At 42.2% G+C, this 19,983-nt stretch overlaps 1 protein-coding gene across 1 annotated transcript in view; it reads right to left on the reverse strand.

Moving 5' to 3' along the window:
* Positions 1 to 13,766, reverse strand: part of LOC102208912 (von Willebrand factor D and EGF domain-containing protein) — a 36,986-nt gene extending 23,220 nt beyond the window's left edge. The window contains exons 1-13 of the mRNA XM_005738702.2: positions 13,719 to 13,766; positions 12,503 to 12,981; positions 8,117 to 8,301; positions 7,671 to 7,899; positions 7,341 to 7,406; positions 6,979 to 7,211; positions 3,746 to 3,835; positions 3,517 to 3,658; positions 2,864 to 3,081; positions 1,782 to 1,855; positions 1,401 to 1,677; positions 1,031 to 1,233; positions 5 to 909 (exon numbers count right to left, since the gene is read on the reverse strand). Of these exons, the coding sequence (XP_005738759.1) occupies positions 5 to 909; positions 1,031 to 1,233; positions 1,401 to 1,677; positions 1,782 to 1,855; positions 2,864 to 3,081; positions 3,517 to 3,658; positions 3,746 to 3,835; positions 6,979 to 7,211; positions 7,341 to 7,406; positions 7,671 to 7,899; positions 8,117 to 8,301; positions 12,503 to 12,605 (2,725 nt within the window). The 5' untranslated portion in view covers positions 12,606 to 12,981; positions 13,719 to 13,766. The remainder of the gene's footprint in view (positions 1 to 4; positions 910 to 1,030; positions 1,234 to 1,400; positions 1,678 to 1,781; positions 1,856 to 2,863; positions 3,082 to 3,516; positions 3,659 to 3,745; positions 3,836 to 6,978; positions 7,212 to 7,340; positions 7,407 to 7,670; positions 7,900 to 8,116; positions 8,302 to 12,502; positions 12,982 to 13,718) is intronic.
* Positions 13,767 to 19,983: the final 6,217 nt, after the last annotated feature.

Below are 19,983 nucleotides of genomic sequence, written 5' to 3' on the forward strand. Positions count from 1 at the left end.
TCACTGACAGCCAGGCTGCAGTCATGGAAGCTGTAGTTGGGAAAACACTGGCAGCCCCACTCTGTACACTCTCCATTTCCATTGCAGAAATTGGGGCATCGCAGCGCAGTAATCACTTCCCCATGCGTTCCCGGTGTACTGGCCACCTCCAAGGCTCTGTGGGTCAGATTTTCCAGCAGCTTTCTCTCACATTCATTCTCCAGGTATGGCAACAGCGCCTCTTCCCATCCCAGGTCATCTTTAAGCTGTAGGTCTAGCATGCAGAGATCCACTGCCTCACCAAGGCGGCGTCCCAGCAGCTCCCGGCACACTGCTCCAACAGTGGAGTTGACCAAAGCCAGTTGGCATACTTCAAGGGCTTTGGCTGAGGTGAGACCACTTGGCGTGGGCCACTGGGGTTGCACCTCTGGTCGAGCTTCCACCTGGTGATCCTCTGGGAAAAAGTAGGCGTAGCTTTCCAGATCAGCCTGGCTTAGGCTCTGTGCCATTAACACAGGCTGGAATGACGCCTGTCTCTTTGGCCTGTCAACAGAAAGCAGAAGATCCTTTCTGAACTCATCGTCCAGTTCAGGATCCCTGTCACTGTTCTGATTATTCTTGCCGTGAAACCAGAGGTGCCGCCTCTCGACAGGGTGACTGCTGAAGGCAGATATATCCAGAATGCTTTCCTCTTTTTCCAGGCTCTTGATGTATTCGACTGTTGTGTCCATTGAGGGGAACACAGATGTGTAATCCACATTATCATATGCTATGCAGTCTGAGTGAGCAGAGGGATTGTACAAGTTTCTCATCCCCCTTCCAGCTTCTTGAGAAGTGCTGGATCCTGTTTGGCACCGACAGAAAGGCCTCCTGAGGTCCTGTGTCATACCAGGAGGTGTTTTGTCAAATAAACTCTCACCAGGAGCTATCCTAACACACACAAAGTAAAGGAAAACAAATAACGTTGTGGAGACTTCAGCTGAATTATGGTGGCAATAAGGAAAGATTAGAATTCTGAAAATGAGAAATCTACACTGTGTCCCAGACTGACCTCCAGGTTTCTATGAAGCTGTGCAAGTCATCAGGGCCATAGAACCCACCATCAGAGGCCTGGAAGTCATTGTTGCCGTTCCGGTCGAAGGTGCCACAGAGGCCTTGAGTGTTTCCATAGTCCACGCTGGGTGCCCGGACAGACAGGCTCATCCCCCAATCACCAACATCAGCCCTAACAAAGGCCCCGGAAGGAAAGATCAACTACAAGAGGAGAGTCACATCCAACAGCTAGTTAACATAGTCTCCTCATGCATTAAAAATTCAACTTATATGACAGATCTGAATGAAGGACAGATCATTCTTGCATGATTTTACCATGAATTTAGCCAAATAACTAGACACCAGTTTCCAAATGTCCAGATACCTACGGTGACCTTCTTCCCTTGGTGGGACTCCAGCACCCTGACCCGACTCCCCTCACTGTCACCGAGGTTCTTAAGATCAAGCTGTGGCCTCGTTTCCTGCGGTTGCCCATTGCACATGTCAAAGATGGCAAGCTCGTTCCCCTCTCGCACTACAACGCCGCAGTTACATGCAACGGAGTAGTGTCGACTGCTGCAGTCCCACTGGCGAGAATGGACTTCGAATTCCCTGGAGAGGCTCTGGTAAAGGACAAATGTGCCAGTCTGGTGGTTCTCGTAATGCCTAAAAAGGAAATGCAGATTTTTTAATAAGAATTTGAAGACTTTAACTGTTGCACTAACTGCCCTATAAATGGATTCATTTAACAAAAGCTGGAGGTAAGTTACCTGCCATCTAGTGTAATGATATGCGGGTCAGTCAAAGAGTAGCACGTGGAAGTGGGAATATCCTGGACCGTGACCTGGGGGTGGGAAGTAGAGGTCACCAGAAGAAAGATTAAGGGGGCTATACCCTCTGACCCTGTGGTCTTAGGCTTTGATGTTTTCACTGAACACAGATGAAAAAGCTCCTCAGAGACAGAGTGTCTGGAGGGCTGACATCACATCTTACATAATGTCACCGCTTGTATGGACACAACTAATGACCGCTTAGAGAGGCGCTCTTTAAGTATTATGTCAAACCATCAAACAAGTGCATGTTTGGTCCTGAACCACAACCTCTCCTTCAGTGTTAAAAAGAACTGTATAATTGTGTGTATGTGTAAACAGTATGATGGAAAAACCTGCTATTTGGAGCCATTGTAGTACTTCTCTTTAATTAAAGTAATACTTTCATTCGACATTTAGCTTTAGAAGCTGGTCCTCTCTTCCTGTTAGGCATAATGGAATCCATTGAAATGCCACTTGAAGACCCTCTATTTATCCTGAATAAGTCCAGGAACCCATTTAAGGACTGTGTTTATTGTAGGACCCTAGCACAAAGCATCCATGGTGCCACAAACCCAGCTTTTACCCACTAGTGACCCTATAGATCTTATTAAAAGCTCCTCAAGGGCCAGAGGAGAGCCTTTGTGTGACAGTTTTTCCAAAAAAGAAAGTCCTCTTAAGGTTGCTCCACATGCCACATTTAACTTGCATGCCTCAGATTCCAGCTGTCGCCCAAACCTCCTCAGGGTTTCCTTCCAAGATCCTCACGAATGGTTAGAAATTTATTTCAAAAGTGGAAAAATCGTCAAGCATCTCTCAATCTGCCTCAAGGATATTGTGTAGGACAACTGTAGCTGCAATTTCTAGCTCTTCAGATCCCAGCAGACTCTGTATTCACCACACAAACAAACCCATTTCCAAAACTTTGTACACATAAAATGTAAATAAAAACAGAATGCAATGACTTGAAAACTTCATATAATCATATTTTATTCTGTTTTTATCCACACGAACAATCTGTCGTTCTAAATGACCTCACTCACTTTGAGGGATGTCGGGACGTAGCTTCTCCAAAGGCGTGGTGCAGAGGGTCCAGGCGAAGCACCGATCAGGCTCATGCGGTTCCCATCACGTGTGAAATCAGTCACAGCAGTGACAAAAAACTTTGCCCAACCGCAGCTGCCTTCACTGCAGGTGTTTGGCTGGAGCTGCACCTGGCAGGCGGACAGCACCACGTTGGAGACCTCATGGCCCAGGCTGTCTGTGGATGTCAACACAGCAGTAAATTAATGTTAACAGACAGCACACAGCTGCCTGCACAACTGTAATGATGTCTTTCTTAGCCAGCTTCAATGCGATGATGTACAAGGTGAGTCTGGGAATAACAATAATAAGATCCCAGAGGAAATGAGAAATGCTTGAAATTGTTTTGATTGTTTTATTAATGCGCGACTGTGGCCTCAGTAGTTAATTCAGCTGCTCTAATTTGTGTTTGGTGATTTTTGTTAATTACCCAACAACGGGTACATTAATGCTTAAATGGGGGCAATATTTGTCCAACTGTAGTGGTTGCTGCAGGCAGTACTTAACTAAATTGCAGGTTAACCTTAAATATACTCAAGCTGTAGATTTATTATGTCCTTGCAGATAAAGGTGATGACACAGACTCTATCTCCTGTTTTCCCACAGGTCTGACCTAGATCGTTGACAGTCAGAGCCAGAGGGACTCCACACTGGTGGCCGATGTTGGAGGTGAAGCAGGGGATGGGGACGGTACTGTGGACGGTCACCTCGTGCTCCTTACTGTTCTCTGCTATGTGGAGCACATCTGGAGAGAACTGAGGAGAAAGGAATAAGAGTCTATGAGGTTCTCACTGAGAAATGAAACCAAACTGGGGTTTTAAAACAGTCAGAGGAGGCTTTACCTTCAGCCCAGCGTAGAAACTCTCACTTTCTTTTGAAGTCGATCTTGTGTGGCTGGAGTTGGCTCTGAAAGTCGACACACTGCAGGAGAACTACAGGGGAAATATCAGCTGAAGCATGAAGTCTGAATCAGCTGCTTTTAAATCATTTTTTCATCCGACTTAACAACAAAGCCAGATCCCAAAACCCCTTTATGGTTAGAAAACCATCTCATCTCTTTATCCATAACTATTGGTTTCTTATCTAAACCATTTATCCACTACCTTTAGTGGCTACTGAAGAACAAGCATGATGATGGGACATGAACAGCAGAAACTGTAGCTACAAATAAACGCATGCATCAAATAGATAAATAACCAAACAATGAGCAAAAGTGGTTGGACTATGTCTCTAAACCTAAACATGCTAGATACTGATAATGGACAACAAAAAAACAAAGAGACTTTAAAGCGATGGCTACAGTGAGTCTACGTAGAGGTCGGCATTCACTCAAACTTTAACCTCAGTCTGGCTTCTTGGCTAGCTTTGTGTTAGCATCAGCAAACATCGCTTGTTAAACTATGAATCTGAAAACTGAGAAACACTAAATCTGGATGTTTAAATAAATCATTTATCCAATTCTTTACTGTTAGCTACAGCAGTCGGTTTACCTAATAATGTCTAACATTTTATACATTTTAACTAGTTTTTCAGTTGTTTATTGTGCATGTTTGGCTCAAAATCTAAATGCGCCGCTGATTTCCACTGCTTTTAGTTTTTTTACACACTTACTAGTTTCATATTTTTAGCCAGCAATATCAGCTGTTAGCATTCTTTTAGTGACCAAGTCCAACGTATTGTCATTTTATAATTGTTTTCATTTAACTCATGTATGCATTTATTTTCTTTCAGTTGCAGTTTCTGCTGTTCAAGTCCCATCATCACATTTGTCCTTCATATACTTTTTTCTTGTTGTCTTTTTTCAGATCAGTTGAGCTAATCTACTTCTGCTACAGAAGTACACACTGGGGTACCTGTAGCCCTTTCTGTGAATCACTGATCTAAGAGAAGTATTTTGATTGCTCAAACAAACTTGAGCTATGTAACTGTCAACTGATGTGGATAAACGAGAGTGGAAGAGTGCATTACCTTTTCACACTGTGTTATGAAAAAGACCAGCAGTGTGCAACTGTCACTGTATTGGTGATTCATCAAAATGTTTCCAGATATAGCTCATAACACAACAAACCAATGCTCCAAAAGCACTAATATTTAACTCTCTTTCATGGTTTAAAAGAAATGAAGATGACCCCTGACCCTGCCCAGTTGCTATATCAACACATGCTAAAGACGAGCCCCATGAGCAAACCCAGCCCTGCATAACATCTGCTAGACCAAACTAACATAACCCCGGTGTACAGACATGGGAGCAACGTGGTCCACAGCTGCAAGATGACAAAAACTGGGAGTGACATCACCTCGGTGTCAAATGGTATCACGCTGAAAAATCGAATAACTTTGTGTTTCCTAGCAACATATCACTTCTCAAGGAAATGAAAGCTATCAGCAGCCTGCACAATCTGGCTGTATGGAAATGAGGCTGTGCCGCAGCGTGTTGACATCCTGGAAAGACAAAGGTCAATCATAACAGTTTTTACTCCAGTGCAGGGCAGGAGTGCAGCGACTCAGCGTCAGCTTCAGCTGCAAGAAGGCAATCTTGTCGACAGCTACTCATATTTAGTTGTCATTTTAACCAATCTTTGGATTTCTTTATTCTTTTGCTGCTGTCTGGTTTTAGTGCTATTAGCAATTATTCTTCCTGGTAAATCTTCAGTTCTTCTGATTATTGTCTTGCATACTGAGCTTTCAAAACAAAGCTAAATTCGATCCTCCTAGGACACAAAGATGACGTCAAAGAACATCCACGTGCTAAGGTTTATTGAATAAACTATTTCCATCGCCTTAAAGGCAACCTGGTAAAGAAATAAAGCTGCTGGCATTCTGATTTGATTATTAATAATAATTTGGAGCATTCTGAAAATAACCCAGAACTACAACAAACCATAAAATGTATCTGGTATTTTCGTGCTACTGTGAATCTGCTCTCTCCTAAGCCCTGAATGCAGATGGTTCTTGGTGCTGGACACTTTTTGTTTTTTGTTTTTTGAGTTTTGCTGAGGAGTCACAGTTGAGAAGGTGTTGGTAGCAAAATAGCAAACACTACCTGCGAAGGACAAAACAGGGTTTGCATTTGCTTAATTCAATCTTGAAATCATAAACTTTCATTTGGCTTTTTGTTGCCTGTTAAAAAAAAATCTACTTTTTAAAACAATGACCAGGAGGACATCTTGACCCACCTATCTGGTGGCTATGTCGCCAACCCCAAGAAATGACCAGATTACAAGATACAGACAAGCCAGTGGGTACCCTGCGTTGGTGTGCAATGATAGTGTAAGGTCTGCCTCTGTGTGATATTTTTCAAAGCCATTTTTCCCTTCTCAAGATAATTAAGTGTTGGGCTATTTTTCCCTTTGCTTTTTGGAACATCTACATAAACACATTTTGTGGGCCTCCTAATAATGCAATCTTTCTGCTGAAACTGGATAAAAAAACAAACAAAGGAAAACTTTGGCAGCCCCAAAACCCAAGTACCCGAGAATTTTGAAAAAGGAAAGCCACATGGACAACTCTGGAACCAGAAAAAATACACATTTTGGGATTTAGGCAAATGATAACGTGCAAAACTTCTCTTCATCTGCAAGAAGGCATCATCCAAACAGCTAACAAGATGGTATCTCACAAGAAACATCCATATTTAATGTCTATATTTAATATAACCCAAACACTTCCTTTATCGTTGTGCAAGAACAGCTACACTACTGCATGAATGAAGAGTTGCCAAGATATCAACATAAGAAACAGCTTTATTTTATATACGTGCGTCGGTTCATGTAAAAATAACTTCCTAGAATTCACTGTGAAGATGTGAATGGAAGATGTGAATCGGCTTAAATGGGACACATATGGAGCAAGGCTGGAGCAAGGCTTTTCCAAACTGCAACTGATTTAACATCCCCACCCTTTTCTTGCATTCTCTCGACTGCATATGACACATGTTGCTTCTCTGCGTTTTCTCTGTGAGCCTGAACTCATGAAAAAAAAAAAAATCAGTTCAGCATGATCATTGGCCACTCGAGGAGGTCAAACCCACCACATGTGCTCCCCAAAACTTTCAACACAGTCTGGCAGGAATTACCGTTTCTCCAAGCCTGAAGCGAACGCCATCCATCTCCACCACAGAGAAGGGCTTCAGCGTGGCTTCCTGTCTGATCTCGGCCTTCATGCTATGGCTGATGTGTCTGGCCCAAACCACCTGAAAGCCCAGCGTCTGGCTCCATGGTGGCGAGACGAAGGAGCACCTCAGGTGGACGCTGTGGCCGATGAGCTCCGCAGTGATCACCGGTCGGGAGGGCAGGGACGGGACGGCCTCTGAAAGCAGATTTGGGCAGTTGCTGGAGTGACACAATTATTGGTTTTCTTTTTAATTTTTTACAGTAAATTGAGGATGCAGGGACCTTCTTTATACAGAGATGAACACATATTTTAAGAGTCTTGTACCTTTGCATTGACCGTTGTTTTCCACCTCCCCTGCTGGGCATAGCCTGGGCCCCAAATCTGAAGCAACTGAAAGATGAGATTCATCAAATATCTTTCTACTATTAGGCTAAAAACATATACCATAATTCATCTCTGTAATCTAAGAATAAAGTTAATTCAGTGAGGTTTTCGTTTTCTCATCCAAATGAATCCCTTAGAGTGGCTTGGCCAAACCATCCAACCTCAGGTTTCCTTTATTAGGGTCTTGCTGATATTTCCATCTACATCAGCTCCAACACTTTCATTAAACTTTGAACTTCTACAGCAAAAATAAAGCAGATAAATGCTCACCTTTTGCACAGTATCCCATGCACCCCTGCGTTGGCTGCAGGTAGTAAACCATGAACTCTCCACAGTTTCGCACCTTGACAGGGATACGGAAAAGGCAGCAGTCTTTGGAACTTCCGTGGAAGAACTGCCAGGTGGCACAGGCGGAGAGCTGGCGGATCTCGCCAGGACGTGGCAGTGAGGTGTCTTTCAGTGACAGCCACACCGGAGCCTGGGTACCACAGCGGTTCATCTGCAAGAGGCCGCAAACAGAAACAGTCATTACCTTTATAGAGGTGGTTATTATACCCTGCACCTGTACTGGAGGTGTCTATTATATCACTTGTTTGAATGATAGATATTTAATGGTGCTTTTTGGCAGTGAAGGAAGCAGTCAGTGTAGAGACTTGAAGGAATGTGAGCACAGACGCCTCTGTGACAGAACTTGCTTGTCATTTTGACCATTTTACCTCAACACAGGCGGTCGGCATCTCTGCTGGCTTGTTGTTGATCCAGAACCTGTACCAGCCTGGTGACAGCGAGTGGTCACAGATCAGATCCTGGATGGCGGTGTTCTGGATTTCAGTGGAGTCAAAGTCAACACTTCGATAAGGATTGCTCAAACTCCGATGACCTCCCGGGTAACACTCTGGAGCTGAGAACAAGAACGACAAAGATGTCAAACTGAGAACTCGTGAAAGGGGTAAAGACGACAAAATAATGTGGAAAAGAATTTGTTCATATGCCTTAAACAAAAAGCTACAGAGAACGTATGTTATGAGAACCTTAAGTTGATGATGTTCTCTTGGAAGCTTGCCTCTGCAGGAAAAAGCAGTGTTTTCAAACCTTAAACCCCTTCCTCTCAATCCATCTGCTTTGAGCTAAATTAAATGAAAACTGGACATGATTAGATCAGGTCTTTATCTGTGTCAGAGTCCTGCTGTTTAGTTGTGTAAAAGACAGACATTGCAGAGGTAGACAAAACAAAATCACAAGACTTTGGGTGAAAACCTTTAACTTTTACTCTTTTTTTGTTTCCTACGCCACTTCACACTGACCTATGAATCACTCAAGGATAAAAAAGGCCCCACCTCAAGTGATGCACCAGCGTTGTATCTACACATAATAGACAATTTAAAAAAAAAGAAACTGATTTAAAATATATCTTTAGGCACTATGTTACTAGCAGCCTTTCAGAAAAACACATCGTTTGTTCCCATTTTTTTAGTTGGATCTATAAAAAATGCAAATGTTCAACAGTGAGTGTTTACAGGCAACTGTTAAACACAGTGGAGTCTATGTCATTGTTGATGCTGCATTTCAGTCTGTGGTGTTGGAGATCTTGTCAAAATTGATGGAATATGAACACAGAAACAGTGCCATCAGATTTTGATCCACCATCTAATACCATCTGGAAATCATCTGATTGGTAACAGCTTCTTTTTTCATCATGACAATGTTCCCAAACACACTGCCAATGCAGTAAAATCATACCTGTATAGAAAAACACACAGTGGAGCACTATCAGTCATGGATCGGCCTCCTCAGATCCTGAACCTCAACATTATTGAAGCAGTGTGGGATCATGTTGACAGAGAACAGAACAAAAGGCAGAAACATCCAAAGAAGAGCTTTGAATGTCCTTCAAGAAGCCTGGAGAACTAGCGAACTCAAGACTTTTGCACACTAAAGTACACTCAATATCAAAGTTAATTAATTCTCAGTCTTGCAAAGCCAGAAAAAGGTGAAAAAACAATCAGTTATACACTAAACGGACATAAGCCTCGGTTTAAAGTTGAGGATGAAGGATTTAACTGAGCAGGCTTTAGTTTTAACTTCAGTATGACCTTCTGATTTGATCTCTAAACCCAGGAGTGAGAAAACAGTGTGTTTATTATAACAGAAGAATTATGTGACGAACCAGTAAGTGACCAAAACTCAAAGCTGTCTAAAGGAAAAGGTGACAAACAGAAACAATTTGCTGTTTTGTGTTAGGGTGTTGAACATCTCACCCCCACAGGTTATCTAAATTGCCTAGAATAACAGAAATTCCAGTGAGCCTCTCGCTTCTCTTAACTCGCCCCAGGAAAGGACGCTAAAACCAACGGCACATGACAGGCCTCTGAACACCGCCTGCAGCTGGAAGCTGAGAAGACCGGAGGAATTATTTCCACCAAACACGTACTTTTCCACACCGCCACACTCCCAAAAGCTCTACATCTGTGGAGTGAAATAGGTCAAACTTGTCAGCAGAGGTCTTTGTTAACAAACCTTAGAGGCAGATGAGTAAAGTCACATCAGGGAAAACAAATGTTCAGGGTATTTAGGATGTTTTAGGAGCCACAAAGTCATGATTGGGCAGGGTAAAGTTGCCGCCAGTGATCCCAAGCCTAAACAAGGGCTTACCGGCTGGTCTGCGTGCTGACAGCCTCTTAAAACCAAATGCTTTTGTTTACACTGTCGCCTGTCTGAGTGTCCACCTCGTCTGGAAGCTCCGCTGACAAGATTCGAGGTCACAGGTTGTCCAAACAACTAGGGCTTCAGGAAGGAGGTGCTGCTGGCTAAACTGTTCCAATTGGCGTCTTAATGAGTTTACAAAGAAGTGGAGGAGGTAAATGAGTAGCCCCCCTGGGGGGTTTAGAGTTATCCCACTGGGAGAGAAGACCCTCAGGAGCCCAGATGTGCAGGGACTTAACTGGGAATACTCCAGTTACTCCAGTTTCTCAGCAAAAGTGTTGTGTTATCACCAAGGGAGTTGTTGGCCTTTTTCCCAGAGGGCCCACAGTCAGAAACTACACAGTCAGACCACCAGGGAAAGGGCAAAGAGCCTGAATGAATTGTGAAAATGCTAAAATGATAGGATGATGATGAGTTACTCTCACTGATGAAAGCATTTTTTGTGAAGGGTAACACTTATAATGCTTCATTGTCTTTATTTAAAAACACGGTTTGAAGCAGTAATGAAAGATAACCAGAAAATACATATTTTGCCACAAGTTCCTTAAAAGAGGTAGGAAAGTGGCATTTATACTACTGACAGACCCCGAAACTCTTTAATAAAACCTCAGACTTCAGGGAAAGTGAAGAAGTCTCTCATTGTGTTGGATTGTTAATCTCTAGTTAGTCTTGGGGAGGAAGAACTTTAAAAGACAGGAATTTCAACAGGATGTTTCAGGAAGAGGATGAGGACAAGTGGTTGTGTAAAGAACAGGTAGTTATTAGGACATTATTACATGACAACATGAGTCCTCTGTACTCACAGGTCGGCCTTCACCTGTCTTTGAACCCAACCTTCATTTGTTCTGAGCAGCACACCTGTAAAACTTTTTTATCACTGGACAGTGATGCTGTTGTGTTCATAAAGGGGACCAATCTCTCTCTCTGTCACACACACACACACACACACACACACACACACACACACACACACACACACACACACACACACACACACACACGCTAAAAACCTTGAGACTTATAATTCACATATATACCTAGTGATAACTTTATTAGGTACATCGTTTTAACTAATTACATAGCAGCAACTTAATGCACTTCGGTATGTAGCCAAGTCAAGATGAACGGTTAAAGTTCAGTATGAGCATGAGATTTAAGTGACTTTAAATGTGGCATGGTTGTTGGAGGTTCAGCTGGTTTTAACACTTTTTGTTCATGGTACATCTGCAAGGTCAGCAGGTTAAATGTACTTTTTTACTTGATAAGCTTTTTCTTTTCTTTACTACTGAATGTCACGTACAAATCAATAGAAGGCTGCTGTCAACAGGACAAAATGTGCTCAAATTGTGGTAAACTTTGCTTTGGCACAGTAATGTCTGGAAACCTCTGGGAGGACCCCACAGTGTTTCATTTTATGACTTAAAGTTTACAATGGTGTGCTTTGATCTGCTGCTGGACGCCCTGCAGACAAAGATGTGAGCGAGATCAAGACAGGGTGACAGGTTGGAGTAAACTGAGCGCATTTTTGTTACAGTCAGGACTCGTAATCGGCACAATTGCAGCTCCAAGATTTTCTTTGTTTTGGTCATTGCATTCACTCCCATCCTAAATTCTGACAGCTGGGAAAACAGCAGCTCACCAAATCTGACCTTTATGCGCACCTTTTTACAGTCCTCTCTGAAATCCCAGCAAGGGAAGAAGACCAGGGAGAGCAACAATCCTTTGAAATTACTGTATAATATTAAGTAACAGTGAATTATACTCTTTAATGAGTCATAACTCTGTGTTCTGATCTTGTTTCAATTATGACCACTTAACTTCCTGCTCTCTTCACCAGTTTGACATTTTTATTTCCATTTGGGTTCAACTTGCCACATTTTTTCCAAATGATAATCAGCTCCATATTGGTGAATTAAAGCCCACACATGCATGACTTTATCTCTAAATGATGGGAAAAGAACCCCATTGCATGAAAGGGAAAATAAACGTGTGATCAGATAATAATTTCTGCACCAATTAAGAATCTTTTAAAAACATCTTTAGATCAGAAGGAGAGAAAAAAAATATTTTCTTTTCTCCAGATTCAAACATCTAATTATTGTTTCTCTCTGTCTCTTTGTGATTGGCTTGGCTGTGTTCTGGTGCCTTTGAAGGGTCCATTTAACCCTTTGGAGCTGAGTGATGGGAATGCAGTCCAAGTCACGCAGATTTCTTTTCTTTTCTTTCTTTCTTTTTACACGTAACACTTTCTTATCTCTGCATTCCATTTAAGAACAAATTTCGAAGTCCGCTCTCAGTCTCGCTTTTTGCATCTGCTTCTATTTCAGCTCAGATCACGGCAAAGTCTTCAAACTAGTCTTTAAAAAGACCCGGTGCGTTTAAACAAGGCATGCACTTACCATGTTGCGCTATTGCCGCTAATTGCACGACCCCCAGCAGCAGAGCGATGCGTAAAAATCCAAAGAACGACAGGCGCACTGAACCAAATGCGCAACAGACCATGACTGCGGCTCCAGGTTAAACAGATGCAGCAGGCTCGGACCAGTCCACGGGTCCCATTGAAAGTTTGGAGAAATGTGGCGAATTTGGGGTAAAGTGCACTTTGTCTCTCCTCCGCGCATTCGCGTTTTGGTGATTAGAGGAAAGCTTGCGCTCCGCTCGCGGGAGACTGGCTTTCAGATCACTGAGAGAGAATAAGAAGAGGAGGGGAGGGGGGTGAGAGTAAATCACGGAGATGGTAGGTGGGTCCTCTTCTCTGTAATCCCCCGAAACATCACGTGGCCACAAATAAATTAATCATCCATCCCATTCGTCTTCGTCAGAGCTGCACAAACACGCCGTGCTCCTTGCAGGCTGTTTAGACCTACGGCTGGAGAGCCTGGGGACGCAAAGCTGTGAGTCAGTGTGAGCAAAGTGAAACTAAAACAACAGTTTAAAAAGGGTCACAGAAGCCCACCAGGGAGAACATGTGCATGTTTCGTAACGTTCCCCTCCTCAACCACAGCGCAATTACTTTTAAGGCTTTAAATCCCATTTTATGTGTTTTGCCGCTTTCTGCACATGGATGAAATAAACACGCATTTTTGAGCAAAAACATCACTAATTTTCGCAGAGACAATATCTCTGCAGCAGACCGCGCACACTGTGTAACTGCAGTGCATATGTGCGCTCCTGTGCAGCTGTATGTACTCAGCGCATGCAGTGAGAGCACGAGTGAAGCTGCGGAGGAAGTGAACGTCCAGTCAGGCTTTACTTTAGAGGAACAGGATTATAAAATGATGCACGAGAAATGAACAGAGTTACTCATAACTCATAGGTTGTTAACATCGGTTGGGACACTGCAGATAAACAAAGAATGCACTGATTTAGAAGCATATATCCAAGCAAATGCTTCAAAACTGTTGGCACAGGGGGCACATGAGAGCCCCAAAATGTTTTCTCATTCTTAATTGATATCAGATTTTAGGACCTGTTTTGTCATGTTTCTTGTTTTGCAATGTTTACATTGTTCCCTGAGTCTGGACTGCAAGAGGTTTGGCAGGAAATATGCTGGACTAAGAAAGACCTTCTGTTAAAAAACAAAACGTCAGGATGACGGCGCATATTGCTTCAAACCTGGATAAGTGTCGTTCAGCTTTAATGGTGCCTTCGCAGATGTGCATGTTACGTCTGGCATGCGCGCTAATGACACACCCACATACCAACATGGACGGTAGCTTTGAAGTGTGACCTGATGACAAGTCAGATCATCCCTCTCGTCTTATTAGTTTCCCACTTCACAGCAATCAGCTCAGTCCACCTAAATAAGGGGTTTCCTGGCTCAGAGTGGGTCTTTGGGGTTGACTTACGGACGATCCTCCTGTTGGCGTTGTTCCCACATCATGATAATAAATGTTGTTCCAGGTTCAACATTGCAAGTGACCAATCACCTTCTTGTGACGTCATACTTCTGCGACTTCTCGACCTTAAAACAAATTTTCTTCACTTGTGCCCGCCTCTGTCTGTCAATCCAGCGCTCCACTTCACTTGCGAGAAACCGCCGCCTGTCCGCCGAATTTGAAGTCCTTTTAGGATAGTTTTTAAACGGTAAGCATTATACATATGTTCCTCACTTGGCTTGCTGTTTGTTTGCTAGTGATAGGCTACTTGACGACAGCATTAGCTAACCAGTGTTCTCTAGACCAGCGTTCCCCAACTTTTTTGGTGTTTCGTGGCCCAGGGGTTGGGTCAGGCAAAATTGCAGTAGCTTCCCTGATCATTTTACAAACATAAGTGAATAGAATTTGAACTAAAAGGGCTAGACTAATGGTTGCGTGCTGAATCTATGAATCAAAATATCACCTGGAAACATAATTAACTGGTCCATAGCTGTGAAACTGGACATGAGTTCTTGATTCTATGGAGATTAACAGTAATCCAGAAATGTACAAATTTGTCCTGGGCCATCGTGTAATTGTTGTCCCAGGGACGACATTTACACGGTGTCCCAGGGACGACATTTACACGGTGTCCCAGGGACGACATTTACACGGTGTCCCAGGGACGACATTTACACGGTGTCCCAGGGACGACACTTACACGGTGTCCCAGGGACGACATTTACACGGTGTCCCAGTTAATTATGTTTCCAGGTGATATTTTGATTCATAGAGTCAGCACACAACCATTAGTCTAGCCCTTTTAGTTCAAATTCTATTCACTTATGTTTGTAAAATGATCAGGGAAGCTACTGCATTTTTGCCTGACAACATTTTTATGACAGCTATATTCACCTGTACATTTATTATATATCATAATACATTGACATGCAATTCTGTCTGGAGAACACTGGTTCGCAAGTAGCCTATCACTAGCAAACAAACCGCTATCCATTTCAACCATTTCAAGGAAAATATATGTATAATGCTTACCGTTTATTAAAGAAAAGTATCTTGAGTGGAATTCAAATTGCTGGATCGGCGGACAAAAGGCGGTTTCTCGAAGAACATTTGTTTCTGAAGACGGGTATTTTTCGAAGTCGCAAAAGTATGACGTCACAAGAAGGTGATTGGTCACTTGTAATGTGGACCCTGGAAAAAATTAATTATGATGATGTGGGAACAACGCCAACACGAGGATATCAGATCGTCCGTTGACTTTCATACCAAAGCAATCCTAGTTTAACTCTGCTTGACTGAAAGCATTTAAAATCCCAGTCTCCTATGGCAACCTGACTGTGGCGATTAGGAACAAACAGGCAGTTCTCAACAGGATTGTCAGAAGTACCAGAAAAAAATTTGGTCACCAACGAACTTCATTGGATAAGCTGTATCACCATGCTGTCTGTAAGGAAAGCCTGGTCTGTTGTTGCATACCGAGGAAACACTTTTTATTCGGATTTTGAACTAATGCATCTTGAAAAAGTGTGAAATCAACAACTTTCAAAAGGTGGAACTTTTACTTCATAGGCGTCAGACACGTCACAGTTCCTCTACATCTTAGAAAGTAGTTTCATGAAATTTACGGCGGACAGTCTTATGGGAAGCAAAGTAGTCACAATGTAACTAACTAAACCATTTAAAAAATCAAAATACATAAATTTGTATTTTATGCCTGAGTGTTTATGCCTTGTGTAAATAATTGTTTTAAATAAAATATAAGAAAAACAAATCCTAATCATTGCTGGTGATTTTCCTTTGTTGGAAGGCTCTTTATTTGAATGTAGGAAACACTCAGAGAAGTTGGTGACTTTCCTGGATTCTTTTTCTTTTCTTTCTTTGTTTTGAGTTTTACCTTTTGCATCTGTGGATGTGGAGCTCATGCACTGAATTACGTTATTCTGAAACCCCTAGACTCTCTCGGATTCTCTTTTTACTTAGTATTTTCTTCATTCTCTTTCCCATAAACACATATCAGACGAAAGGGATTGAATTATGAGGGAAAAGCCTTCAACTTCTTCTGGTGTGCCACATGATAGGAAAGCCCTTCTGAACAGCAGCCATTGGAAAGCCTCTGTTCATTATCTCTTCATGTGACTAAAAACAGTTTGTGACTGAGATGATTTCGCCGTGGGGGGGAAGCATGAACCCGGAGAGCAGAAACATAGAAGGTTGCCCTCCTGAGTTTAGAGTAAATATCAGGTGCTGGAGCCCGTGGAGACAGAACGACATACCTTTCCACTAAATCAAAGAGCTGAGAGGAGCAGCAGGTGTTCTGCAGTCCCCCTTTCATTGAGACTTCAGCTCTGTGAGAGAATCTCAGATCTTTAGCTTTCAGACTCACAGGGGTAGATGTTTGTAGCAGAAACATTGTGAAAACTGTATAATTGTGTCTCTGTGTAGATGGCGAAAGAACGTATTATTTGATATATGGTGCTGCAGCAGTGAAGTATTACATTTAACTTAGTAACCTTTAAAAAATGGTTGCTGAGATTCAACCCAACAATGTTCCTTCAACACAAAACCTGCTTTAAGAGGAAATTTGTTGAGGTCTTTCTGCTTGTTATTTTCTGTTTATCCTGCCTCATTTGTGTGACGCCAATTTAAAGAAGAAAACAGACAAAGAAACTCGAAAAATACATTTAACGTCACAATGTGCCCAAACAGGTGTTTTCAATATTTTAATGCTTATGGCAAAATACATTAACATCCACCAGGGGGCAGCATTTTACCAGCATGTTTGTCGAGATGTATTGAATGCTAAACTGTTGAACAGTTGAATCCTTCCGCCTTCTGCTTTCAGGTAACAAGGAAATAATATAATATATTAAAAAAAAGGAAATAATATACATTTATTCATCTGATTGGTGGCAATAAGTCGAAATTTTGACTCATTAATTTGAAATTCTGAGCTATGGATGACTTTTTTTTTTTCCAGTGCCCAAAAAAATCTTCCATAGTACGACCAGTTGATGTTTTCTTTCGCCTTCCAGCGACTTGCCTGATTAAATAAATACAACAGTAAGTCGCTGCACCATCTTGTGGCAGAAATTGGTATTGCATAAAAGTGCAGTCTGGCACTAATTTGCAGCACGTAGATGTTTCAGATATGAAGACGTCTCAGTGCTTTCTTCAAATTCTGTTATAGGTATTTTTTTACAGGTCTTTATGTATTTTTAAAACAAGATAGGACATAAGTACATTTAAAGTACCAGTAATATCACTGTGTACAGCATGTTGTCAAACATACTGTACACAGTTTTTGTTTGGTAAGTCATCTTTTTCACACCTGTCCTGGAGACATTTCATCCAAATTAGACTGCAGACCGGTGGTGGCTAACTCCTGGCGGGTTAGAAAACATTATCTGCTGCCTCCTTTGATGTTTGTGCCCTGAGAAAGGACAAGAGCGGGGGGATTCGAGCTCCTGCCTCCTGAGCACTTCCAGATGTCACAAATCCTCTTTTACTGTGAGAAAAACAAGGGAAGAACATACTGGAGGCCTGTCTGGAGCTACAGTGCCCCCAAACATCTTGCAACCATACCGCTTTTGCACTCTTAAAAAAACGTGAGTCATTCTCGACATGTCTGCTAGTCTGACTTTTATAAACTCAAGCTTGGCTACTTCTAAACATGGCATGTTTTTCACACCAGATTACATCTTTTCTGTTGGGGAAAGAATCAAAAGCTTTACATCATTTTTAAGAGCGCAGTGAGAGGAAAACGTGATCACTGATTGCTTTGTTTACATCTGTTAGAGGAGTTACGACAAGCTAATTGGCAATTATTGCCTCCAGCCCTTGTGGGAAACACAAATGAGGAGCTCGTTTTCTAAAGCGTTTCATTGTAGCGCTGGGGGAAACGATCACAACTAGAGAGTTATTGTTCAGCATCTCAGGTCAGAGGTCAATCAGCTTGAGATAGGTGTTGTCTGAGTTGAACTGATGTGATTTTTAAGCCGCCAAGAGATTGTAGCAGATTTTCAAGGATACAATGTTAAGTGATTTAGGTGACTTTGACCGTGTCATGGTTGTTGGTCTGAGTATTTCAGAAACTACTGATCTGCTGGAATTTTCCCATACAGCTATCTCCAGAGTTTACAGGGAATGATCTGAAAGAGAGAACCTACCCAGTGAACAGCAGTTCTGTGGGAGAAATTGCCTTGGATATGTTGGAGGAGAATGGCTAGACTGCTTAAATAACAAGTAACTTAAATAACACTTATTAAAACCAGCGCAGAAGAGCATCTCAATAACAGCAGAAGAGCAAGCTGAGTGCCACTCCTGTCAGCTAAAAACAGGAAATTGAGGCTATAATTCACACAGGCTGACCAAAACTGGATAATAGAAGATTGAAAAGCGTTGCCTCGCCTAATGAGTCTTGATTTCTGGTGTAATATTTGTGTGGTAGGTCAGAATTTGGTGTAAATCAGTGGTCCCCAACCCCTGGGGCATGGAGCAGTACCGGTCCGTGAGTCGTTTGGTACCGGCCCACGAGAGTTGGGGCTTGGTTGTGAAATGTATGGTTTTCAGGGTTTTTATCGTTAACTCAGTTTCCCTGGGTCTTTTCCCGTGTTGTAGTTGTGTGTCTTGTTTTGCAAGAAATATTTACGCATTACCATAGCGACCAGAGCGCATTAAGGGGCAGAGAGGAGGATGTTACTCTCATTGTTGTTGGCACATTTCAGGAGGACGCTGCTAATAAAGTTACACAATTACACAGTGAATTCGTGTTTATTATTATATTTACAAAACACCACCGGTTTTTTCTTGGTCGTATCATTTTATTTTGTTGTATTTATCTGCAACACCTTAAAGGCCAGTCCGTGAAAAATATTGTCTGACATTAAATCGGTCTGTGGCGCAAAAAAGGTTGGGGACCGCTGATGTAAACAACATGAAAGCATAGATCCATCCTGCCTTGCATCAACAGTTCAGACCCTTTTTCCCTTTTAACAGGAGGAAACCTCCAGTAGAGCCAGGCTCAGAAGGGGCATGTCAATACCTTTGTGACTACAGTGTACCCATCTTCTGATGGCTGCTTCCTGTACTCCACAGTCACCAGATCTCAATCCAATACAGCACATCTGGGAGTGGAAAAGGAGATTCATATGATTGATGTGCAGCTGAGAAATATGCAGCAACTTTGTAATGTCATCACATAATTAGAGACAAAATCTCTAAAGTGTTTTCCAGCACCTCATTGAATCTATAATGAAGAATTAAAACAGTTCTGACGGAAAATTCACGCCAGTATTAACAAGGTGTACAAAATCATAAAATCTTCTAAAAGTACCAACTGATTGTTAGGTGAAAAGGAAAAACCCACCTCAAACATCTTCACATGTTGGATTTGATTCAAGAATAACGTTGTGTCTTGCAGTGAAACAGAGGTGTACAACTTAACACCTTTAAAACATGACTTAGTGTTGTCCAGCCAGCACCCTTCCTGTGACACACGGGCCAGTGCAAGGTGACTTTGACTAGTGTAGTGCCTATAAGAGATGTTTAAAAAACTCCTTCTGCTCAACGAATCTATCATTTGAAAGACTTCTGAACATGCTGGCAGAATGTCTGTTACAGAAAATCAGTCAACGGATTTGATTTAGTTAACAAAACAAGAGAATCAGTAATTAAAACCCTGATTGCTTTTTCACTTCTGCTCACTGTCCTCACTTTCAGAGGGGATTTGTCTGCTCCTTTCTCCCAGACAAAAATCTTGTGTCCATTTTATTCTATCAAAATTCGTTAAAACCAATAAAACTTTAAAAGAGTTTATAGTTTTTACATGCACGCGATAACATTCAAAAACAGTGGTAGCAAGCATGTTTGGAAAAATTCCCAACACTGCACAACATTGGCCTGAGGTAGCATAAAGAAAAGCAGAAGTTTTGAACTCACACACACACACACACACACACACACACACACACACACACACACACACACACACACACACACACACA

Source organism: Pundamilia nyererei, unplaced genomic scaffold, assembly GCF_000239375.1.
Source record: "Pundamilia nyererei isolate P.nyererei 1_Seehausen unplaced genomic scaffold, PunNye1.0 scaffold00085, whole genome shotgun sequence".
In the NCBI taxonomy this organism is placed as follows: Eukaryota; Metazoa; Chordata; class Actinopteri; order Cichliformes; family Cichlidae; genus Pundamilia; species Pundamilia nyererei.